The sequence below is a fragment of the Apium graveolens genome, chromosome 8 (assembly GCF_009905375.1).
Source record: "Apium graveolens cultivar Ventura chromosome 8, ASM990537v1, whole genome shotgun sequence".
Taxonomy (NCBI): Eukaryota; Viridiplantae; Streptophyta; class Magnoliopsida; order Apiales; family Apiaceae; genus Apium; species Apium graveolens.
In genome coordinates this window covers 264,420,096-264,430,221 of record NC_133654.1, presented here as the reverse complement: position 1 = coordinate 264,430,221, position 10,126 = coordinate 264,420,096, and the positions used below count along the sequence as shown (strand labels likewise).

Below are 10,126 nucleotides of genomic sequence, written 5' to 3'. Positions count from 1 at the left end.
AATTATAAATTAAAAACAACGATTATAATTTTTAAGATATATGTAAATATATAATATAAAATTATAGTATTTATGATTTGGTCTATTCGGTCCGGACCGAAATATTTTTTTAAAGAATCGGACCAAACCAAATTTTATTTCGGTATATTTGGTCCGGACTGAATAGAACGAATTTCTGAAAAATCAGGACTGAACTGCATTAGTACAGTTCGGTTCGGTTTTTCGATTTCGGTTCGATTTGCTCAGCCCTATTTACAATCGATTCATGTATTTATTTATTGGTTTGGATTGGGAAATCTAAGGATCCGGCGATTTGTTCTTGGAAACTAGAAATTTTCGATTTTACCCTTGTTATAAAAGTTAAAAACAGTCTAGGGGTGCAAAACAAAGCGAAATTCAAAGTTAAAGGTGTAACTTGCAAGGAAACATAATACAGACCCGAATTGAAAAAATGCCCAAAGAAATGGGTTACAAAGTGCAAAATACTCTTATTTTTTTCTGATTTAATTAATAATTTACTAATATGCCCCCGATTCCGTTAAAGTTAACGGTCAACTTGGATGTAAATTCATCAATGGGGTGCAAATAGAAGCGAAATTAATTTTAATGGGGTGTAAGTTGACAGAGAAAATAATGTAGACCCAAATCGCAAAAATGAAAAAAAAAGTGGGTTACAAACTGCCAATTACTCTATTTAATATAATAAATACGTAAATTTCAAATTTCAAATAATATACTATAATTATAAAATCGGGTTGGGTTGGGTCAGTAAGGATTTAAATTTTTTGAAACTTGACCCAACCCATTATATTTGGGTTGACAAAAAAATAAACTAATTTAATTTCGGGTTTTTGATAATTCGGCTTTGTCGGCTGAAATAAGAGGCGGGTTAGGTCGGTTTAAAGGTTTGGTAGGTTTTTTGTTCACCCCTAATGTCGACTAGGTGAATGTCGATATTTCGGTCGCCTGATCGACTAAGCGGTCGACTAGTCGTGCTGCTAAGTCGTTCGGGTCATCGACTATTGCGTGAGCCCGTGGGGTTTACCCAGTGCGCACCCGAAGGGTAGCGGCTGCGGGTTCCCCATGATAAAAAAAAAAAAAAAAAAAAAAAAAAAAAAACATGTCTGTCTAATTAAACTAGGGGTGAGCAAAACTGGATATCCGATTTTTCGGATCGTTAAATTTACATTCAGTATTCGGATCCGATTTAACCGGATATCCAGATATTCGGATATCCGATTAAATTGGACCAGAAATCTGATTATTCGGGTCCATTTAAAACTTCCATTTTTTAAGAAAAAATACGATTTACGGGATAATTAATACATATTCGAGTTGTGAAACTAATAATGCATGAAACTATACTTTTGTCATCATATTATTAGTTCGGGAAAAATGTTGACACAAAAATTAATTTAATATAAATATCGATTGTAAATTAGCGAACATGATCAATATAAACATATTTTTATTGAACACTTATATTGAAATTGTTGTTATCTAGTTTTTAGAATACTCGTCATACATAAATTATTATTCTTTACTATCACTTATGTCAAAAAAAATTACAAGCATGGTTAATGTAAACTTGTTAATATTGATATTACAAACTTATTTCAAATTTGTTGATGATACTAATGAAGGAATAATTAGTCAATTAGATATTAACCAGAAACTTTGAAAGTCCTAGAGAGAAATGGTCATATAATGTCACTAAATATTATTTTTAAAAAAATCTAAAATAAATATAAGTTATCATGTATTTATATATATAATTTATTTTTATTAAAAAAAGTAAAAATCGGATCGGATCCGGATATCTGGTTCTATGAAAAAGTTGTGATCCGGATCCGAATCCGAATCTATATAAAAAACTGGATCGGATATCCGGTCCGAATTATTCGGATCGGATATCCTATTTATCGGAATTTTTTAAATCGGATACCGAATTGGAATATTGGATAATCCGATTTTCGGATTTTTATGCTCACCCCTAAATAAAACCCTATTACACATAGCCTTCTTTCTGGTGACGGCTTCTTCTTTAACGGGTAAGAAATCTTATTTCTTCTCCTCTTCCTTTTACAAATCTTTATTTTTACCTTCTTCTTTGTGTCTAATATATCAACTTTATGTGTCTAGTTTTACAAATCATCATATGAATATATGTATGTATATTGTATGTATAATTAAAGATAGGTGTATAATTAACTATATTATATATATGTGATAACTGATAACATTGTATCCAATAACTTTAAAGTTTAAATTGATTGTGCTGATTGTTTATTATATATAAATGTACTGGTTGAGTGTTGTGACTTGGGAATTGATTTTAACTATTAGGCTAATTAATGGCAGGAATCTTTATGGAATCTAAAAAAAATATTATGGAAGAGGTTATAACTTAGAAATCCAAATTACATAATGTAAATATATATGTATGTATATATAATCACATATATTTAATTTATAATAATATATTTTTTTTATCGACTAGTCTACAACTAGTTTACAATTAATCGACTAGCATGAGGTACATCGACTCGCATAGACTCATCGATGTGACAATCATGCATGTAACTTCAAGATCGAATTCTTCTGCTAAACAAAATCAAACAAAAACAGGAAAAGAACTTAAAAATCATCCTTATATATATCAGCCGCAACACAAACCCACATGCCAAATCTATTTTCCAATTTTCTTGAATATGGACTAATACCAATCAAACAAGATATTATTGGCAGAAACCAGAAAATATGCTACTCTAACACTATCTGCTATGCTAATAGGAACATATTATTTTCGGTTAACAAGGCTAGTGGCACCGATTTAAATCTTATATTGACATTGGCGTAATTCAATTTTTATCCAAAAATATTTGCCAATAAAATAAAGTACCATATGATTCATACACCTAATTAATTGATATCGATTATGTAAGATTCACTTTTTCATGTATTGGGACTCTAATATTTTACGGTAAAATAATTATCAAATAAACTATGCCTTGATTTCGAAAACCTAAAAGTATATGATAGTATCATGTTATGTTTACAAATACAAAACTATAGCACACTAGTATTATCAAGAGAATGTAGTTCCGCACGCATGCGTTGCACAAGAATTTTCTCCATGGCATCCACGAACTTTGATATATCCTGCTGTATCTCCTTTTCCAAAGAGTTTGCTGCCTCCTAAAATACAAAGAAAGAACAAGTGTAAAAGTCAGCCAATAATTGTTGACACTATGCAGAAAAACATAATCGTCAACATGCAAATGTCTGCATTATATTTAACTTGTAGCATCTGTCAAGAATCTGAATTTCTTATACCTCTCCCTGCCTTTGCAAAATTAGGATATTGCAATTGCCAAGGCTAATTTGTGTGTGCCAACAACATATAGCGAACATGCATCCATATACTTCAACCACATTTTGACATGATGTGACTACTTAACACAAGATCACTAATAATTATATCGATACATACATTACTAAATATGAGAATGCTGTCAATGCAATAAAGGGAAGGAACTTAACAGTCTAGACGTAACTGACCTCAACTTTGCAAAGAAAGCTCAAAGAAATTTCTTTCGAATGTGGACTTGAGTTCTTGAGGGATATTAGCTTCAGTGGAGAATCATGTAATGGCCAGCTTTGATGTACTTTTATGAAAGCATCAACTCCGCCAACCATATGAGCCACTATTGAATCATCTCTATCTATATACTCAATGGAGTGCCTATATCTATGAAAAAGATATATAAGAAAATTTTAGAAACTTTGAAATACTAGTTGCTCTTTTATGCAACATTGTTATAAACAGAAGAGATACTTTCAACCAGATGATTTACAAGAGAATACAGTATCAGGAAATTTTAAAAGCACTTGGTAAAACAGGCGTATTAAGTATGTAATGCAAGTTACACCACATTCTGCAAGTCAGAAGTCGGTAAATCGACCTTAATCATATTTTCTCAATTGAGAATAACTTTTTATCAAGATGAGCAAAATCATTGCATTGGAACTTATATACATTCTAGACCAACAACATTGCATAATTTGCATTGCAGATTGCACCAATGAAAATTGTGGCTTCTACGGTTCATATCTTATCTACAAACTAAAACAAGTCAAGCTTTGCAAGCTTCTTAGCATGACTTTTCTAACTTAGAGTGGTTTATAGATTTGCAACATAGATCTTTGCCTGCTAAGAGAGCTCATAGTTACAAATAAGTATATTCATCTGACAAGAAAGTGACAGTGTGTGTTAGACGGAAATTCAATTATGAAAAGAAGTTCTGACCTCGATTTATTTGCCGATTTCAACACAATTCGCCTTAGTATGCTCAATACAATTCTGTCCTGCACTTTTCTTATGAACCACTCCAACGGAGACCTCGTCTCTAGCAAAGTCAGAGGTGAGCATTCACTCCTGGAAAAAAAATATTTCTTCCCATAAAGTTACACTATTAAGAGGAACCCTCAAAGTTGGTAATTCTGAGGAGACCTCATTATGACAGACCAGATCTGAAGAAAATTTTCAAGTAGGCAGGAGATGTCCATATATATAGACACACACACAATCTATAGAGAAAATCAGAATATGACCCTACCGGTAAAAAAATACCTGAACGACTTTGCAGCATCAAAAATGTCACTAATGTACACATCTGATGGAAATATCTGGAAGTAAAGAGCAGAGAACATCAAACAAAGGACAAAGTATAAACACCTGTAGCTTAATGACAAGCTTGATTTAAAGTTAGAGGATTGAGCAAATCACTGGAAATTAATGTCACGAGTGGCTAGTTATACCAAAGAAAGAAATTAGTTTGAAAAAAAGAAATGGAACAGTAGGTTGTTTATTCCTATTTCAACACAATAACTAACTAATCTATTAATAGATTCGTGTTAAACATATACAAATATATTATTTTTCATTATTTCCTTTCTTTTTTGTGTGCACTGCATACATATAAACATATACACCATTCACAATTTACAAGGATAATTCCTTTCTCATTACCTAATTAGTTTTTAGGATTATATAAGCCTCCTTATAGACTCCTAAAAATTCTAAAAAATGCATCTGATAACTCACTGGACCACCTAACGTCTCGGATGATAGCCAGGCCAAGATGTGTTAGATAGCTCATGCATTTTTTGTCTACAAATACAAGTACATTCAGAAATGTGTAGATAACACATTAAGGAATTTATACAGAATTTTAAGTGTAACCAAAACCATTTCCGACAAGGACATGGTGCGGAAAAGTGAATTAGCAGGGACTGAAAAAGGTACTTGGTTTCTTTTATCTTTACTCCTCAAAGTGTAGAACCGTGATACATGGACAGGCTACGAAATAAATTCTATGCAGTTGTTAAAAAGATCATACCTCAGCATTTTTGAGCTCCATGTTACCATCCACAAGTTCCACTACCAATTCATGTGTTTGTTCATATGGATGAATCATGTCTTCTACTTTTGGTTGAGAAAACAAATTTTCTAGGCAAGGAACGTATGTCGTCAAAGATAACTTTATGTTGTTATTTTCAATTTCAATCACTTTTAGGCCTGTCCAAGCATCCTCAATCTTTTCTATGACATCAAGCCTATATGCATTAAATAAAATTATCCTTTTATGAAACAGTTAAAAGTTAAGATAAAATGCAATGACCTGTAACCGTATAAAGAAAATACCGGTTTACAACTCTGTCGAGATCCTCTAATGACTTCAAAATGCTTTCATTCTTCTCAATCTGATTACTAAGCTCTAAATTCTGCAAGGTAGATGGACATTTGATTATTAATTCTACAGTAAGGCCCAAAACTAAAGAAATGCAGATGTGAAAAAGTTTTTTTTAATGAATGGGCCCATTACTAAAGAAGAAAAGGGAAAAAGAAATTACTCATGACAACGTCAGCGAAGACATTGTAAAAGAGACATGATAAACTTTAATATGACAATGTCACTATTTCAATCTGAATGAATAAACAAGGGGTAGAATGAGAATAAAATTGCTAAAACCTTAAATTGGCTGCTTTCATTTGCAAACAACGAACTCATCTGATTTTCATTAACTTCGCCATCAAGATTAGCGCTGGCTTTAGCTCGTTCAAGACCCTAAACAAAGAATGAGATGCTAAAATCAGATTAACTTCGTTGATTTGCTTTCCAATGGTATAAGTAGAATAAATGCAAAGATAGAACAACTAGCTTGGTACTACAAATGCAAATATGATTGTGCATCTCTATTATATCTTCATATGTGCAGGGAAAATATGGGTGTGTGTGTCTGATTAATATTTTCATTTGTGCAATTTATGCCAGCATGCCTTAGCTTGAACTAATTAAATGCAAGTCCGATCGTTAGCTTCAAAGATCTACAGTTTTAGCAAATAAATATTCCCAGTATCAATAGCTAGCTCATCAATTTGAATAATAATATAAATTATCTCCAGAAGCTGCTTTTCTTAACAAGCTACAAGTAAAAACTTTTTCTCAGAAGTTGTGAACTAATTAACTCTTGATTACTCAACTGTTTGCAGTAGTCCAAAAACTAACGCAGTCCAAACCAGTGATGAGCTTTGTTTATGACCAAGTTAAAAATATCAATCCAAATTTTAGATATTGATACATTAAGCAAATAATACATGTTCATGGTACTTTATACCTTTCATTTATAAGTGATTTAAGTATTATTAACTTTTACAGTAACAATTACACGTCATGAGGAATCCTAATTTTCTAATTGTTTTCAAGATTCACATCACTTACGAACGGTGAACATGCATTTGATGAAGTAGAGCTTACAGTATATTCCAACACTTCAAGATCACTTTCCAACTGACAAGAATCTGCAGATAAAATGTGTTTCATATAGATCAAATTTCAAGTACTTGTATGCAACAAACTAAAATCTTTGACTACACTTCCTCTTACTTTTCAACAAAGTCCTGTTCAGGTCCTCAATTTCATTGGAGATACAACTATTTTCAGCTTCCACTGTGCTAAGCTCCCCCTTCAAATTCTCCAAGCACAAATCTACATTTATCCCTCAACATCTCAAACATAATATGAGTGTTTTACGTTTATGTGCAAAAGCACGGCTGTGTGTGTGTGAAGCAGTTTTGATATTTGGTATTTGGAACTTTTACCCACTTTTTAGCCATTAGTGTTCATGATCTTCATATATTTGGTCGGTTAGTATCTAGCTTCCAAGTGTTTGAAGTGTGCAAGTAATCAAGTATAAATAAATAAGACACTACTTCGGGCATTATACTACAAAGTCCAGGTCAAATCTCGAACCTCAAATCTTGTCTATACAAAATTATTCAGTTCAAGCTGACCAAATATTTCACCATCCTAACCTAAAGAATATCACATGCATTTCCCAAAAATCAATAATAATCTCTGAGAAACACCGTGCTTTCAAGCATCAAAAGAACAAGACTTTCACTTTAAACACAACAAACAGAACAATAGTGTCATCGAAGTACTATACAAAAAAATATCCTCTGCAAATAAAATTTCCATTACGAGTTTGTGGAAATGTGAATTGACATAGGTAACATCGTATTACCTAAGTCATCAACTGATAACATGCCAATATCCGAATAACAAACCATAAGTTGATCCAATTTCCCCTGTTCCAAATTACTCAACAAATTACGAAAAATACGAAAAATACCTAATTCAAAAAGTAAGAATTACTACATTTCAACTATTATCGGGAACGAACTGAAAACAACCTGGAGCTCATCGGCACAATCTTTCAGTAATTTCTCATTCACATCCGCCAAACTCAAATCCATGCTTCTCAGTTCACTAATTTGACTGCACAATCAACAATACCAAACCAATCCACAATTGTACAAATATGCGGGGGCGCGCGCGCGCGCGCGAGAGAGAGAGAGAGAGAGAGAGAGAGAGAGAGAGAGAGAGAGAGAGAGAGAGAGAGAGAGAGAGAGAGAGAGAGAGAGAGAGAGAGAGAGAGAGAGAGAGAGAGAGAGAGAGAGAGAGAGTCTAAATGTTTTATAACACACACACAGACAGACAGACAGAGAGAGAGAGAGAGAGTAGAGAGAGAGAGAGAGAGTAGAGAGAGAGACTTATATGTTATATAACAGACACAGAGATGAGTACCTGTGAATAGTGTTGAAATAAAGCGATTTTGAAGGAGAATTGGATTCAATTTGGTCGCCCATTTTTGTGCCCTAGAAATTATTACTTTTTCAATTTGGGGGTTTTTCTTATTCCCGCGCCTTTTCATTGTGAAATGAAATGGGCTTCTTGTAGAAATAATAAGTGGAGAATGTAAAATTGGGCCTTTGATATTGGAACTAAATGTCTGGATGTATGATGTAATGTAAGCTATAAACCGAAGTTTCATTCGTTGGGGCGGCTTTATAACGAGAAAAGTTATCATTTATAAAAAGATTGAAAAAAAAAATTTATTAATTTTTGGAGTTTTTAGTATTTTTTATTGTATAATGTTTTTTTTAACCAACCATTGTTGATATAAACTTTACCGAAACTACACTCTTTTGAGTTTTTTGCGATTTTACTATTTTCAGAAAATATATTTAAAAAAAAAAAATTAAACAAATATGTTATTATTAAATAAATAATTAAGGGTTAGTAATTAGTTAATGTTTCATGTTTTAAATGTTGAATATGTTGGTTCATTTTTTGAGCTTTTAATGGACTGAGATAGACATGTTGCAAACTGATTTCTGATAACCTTATCAAGCTATGATACCTTTCCTGCTTATGTTTCAGAATACATGAACTCAGATACACATTTTTTCGCGCTAAATCCCCGAGGCAAGATCATTTAAACTTGTTAAGATGCTCTGCAATGCTTTAGAGGTACCATTGCCTTTCTCTCTAGTTATAGTTTCTCTGTTAATAATCTCAGATGATGGGAACAAATTGTACATCTGTTTGGAAACGAAAAGGAGGCGTAAGAGATGGCTACATTAATTGTTATTGTTTCGTATCTTATGCAGAACTTGAAAATCACCTGCAGGCTGCAGCCAATCAAATCTGCAGCAGTATTCTGATTTAATCTCTATCGTAAGAGATTATGGACAACAAATGTCGCCTTGACAAGATGGCTACCTTAATTGTTATTGTTTCGTGTCTTATGCAGATCTTGAAAATCACCTGCAGGCTGCAGGCAATCAAATCTGCAGTAGTATTCTGATTTAATCTCTATCCGTGATGTTACTAGTTGGTGGTGACCGGAAAGTATCAGTTGTTGCTCGTGATTACCTAAACTAAAGCAGTCTAACTATCTTTGGGGTTTGTATGATGTTTTAATTTGTACCATTAAGAATCTTCACTGCAATTTGCAGCTGTTAGCTTTCTACTACCATTCCTAAGAACAATGTGCTTGTCTGTGAATCGAATTTCAGAGTTAAGTTCACTTGCAATTTCAGTTATAAATTTTAAAATTGATTAGACACTCAACTCATTTGCAATATTAATTAAAATAGATGAACTAAATTGGGCCTTGGTAAAATAACAATGAGTTTTAAGTTCAAAGCATGCACAACTTTAATTATTAAACTATTATTTAATAACATGCTAACTATAGTAATATATACTAGGTGATTGATTCCTCGGACAAGCACAATCCACAAATGCTCTCTGAATTCTGGGTCCATACACATGGCATCTCTGAATTAAACTACAGCTCTATCATGATTCCATGTCATACATTTGGCAATCTTCTCAGACATGAATAATCGTTGCAGTCTCAATATAAGAGGAAAGAATCTTAATATCTTCTTCGGAATTAACTTTTTCATAGAATCCTTCTGCACCTTGTATCGATCTTCATCACATATGTCATAATGTATTTTCTCACTATTTTATTTATAAAATAATATACAATCATTCACGGAAGCATCAATTTTTTCGTATCACGTGCTCAACCAACTTATTAACTTTTTCACATCATAATATCTCAGGGGCAACTTGTGATCTTGAGGAAACACCGATCCAATGAGTTTAAGTAGCTCATCAAATTCTTTATTACTACAACCATATTTGTGTTTGAACTTAAGTAGCTTATTCACAAATGATAATGTTATGGAACTTGTACAATTAGG

General features: G+C 32.7%; 1 protein-coding gene across 2 annotated transcripts; it reads right to left on the bottom strand.

Moving 5' to 3' along the window:
• Positions 1-2,962: 2,962 nt before the first annotated feature.
• On the bottom strand, positions 2,963-8,311 carry LOC141680990 (uncharacterized). Of its 2 annotated transcripts, none has more exons than XM_074487056.1 (12): positions 8,154-8,311; positions 7,760-7,844; positions 7,591-7,654; positions 6,951-7,052; positions 6,786-6,865; positions 6,036-6,131; positions 5,708-5,787; positions 5,403-5,619; positions 4,634-4,689; positions 4,310-4,438; positions 3,562-3,751; positions 2,963-3,198 (listed from the first exon to the last, which is right to left on the bottom strand). In XM_074487056.1, exons 1-12 carry the CDS (start codon positions 8,213-8,215, stop codon positions 3,070-3,072), a joined length of 1,290 nt encoding a protein of 429 aa, XP_074343157.1. In that variant the 5' UTR covers positions 8,216-8,311; the 3' UTR covers positions 2,963-3,069. The 2 variants fall into 2 exon arrangements, with proteins under 2 accessions (XP_074343157.1, XP_074343158.1); XM_074487057.1 differs by having other exon boundaries at positions 6,822-6,865.
• Positions 8,312-10,126: the final 1,815 nt, after the last annotated feature.

What these genes read in the sequence shown, in the direction of transcription:
- LOC141680990 (XM_074487056.1), bottom strand. Translation starts at nt 8,215, where the DNA reads ATGGGCGACCAAATTGAATCCAATTCTCCTTCAAAATCGCTTTATTTC. An exon ending in CAAATGCATGTTCACCGTTC is followed by an intron (nt 6,132 to 6,785) that starts GTAAGTGATGTG and finishes TTCTTTGTTTAG; the next exon opens with GGTCTTGAACGAGCTAAAGC. An exon ending in ATGAAAGCAGCCAATTTAAG is followed by an intron (nt 5,788 to 6,035) that starts GTTTTAGCAATT and finishes TCTACCTTGCAG; the next exon opens with AATTTAGAGCTTAGTAATCA.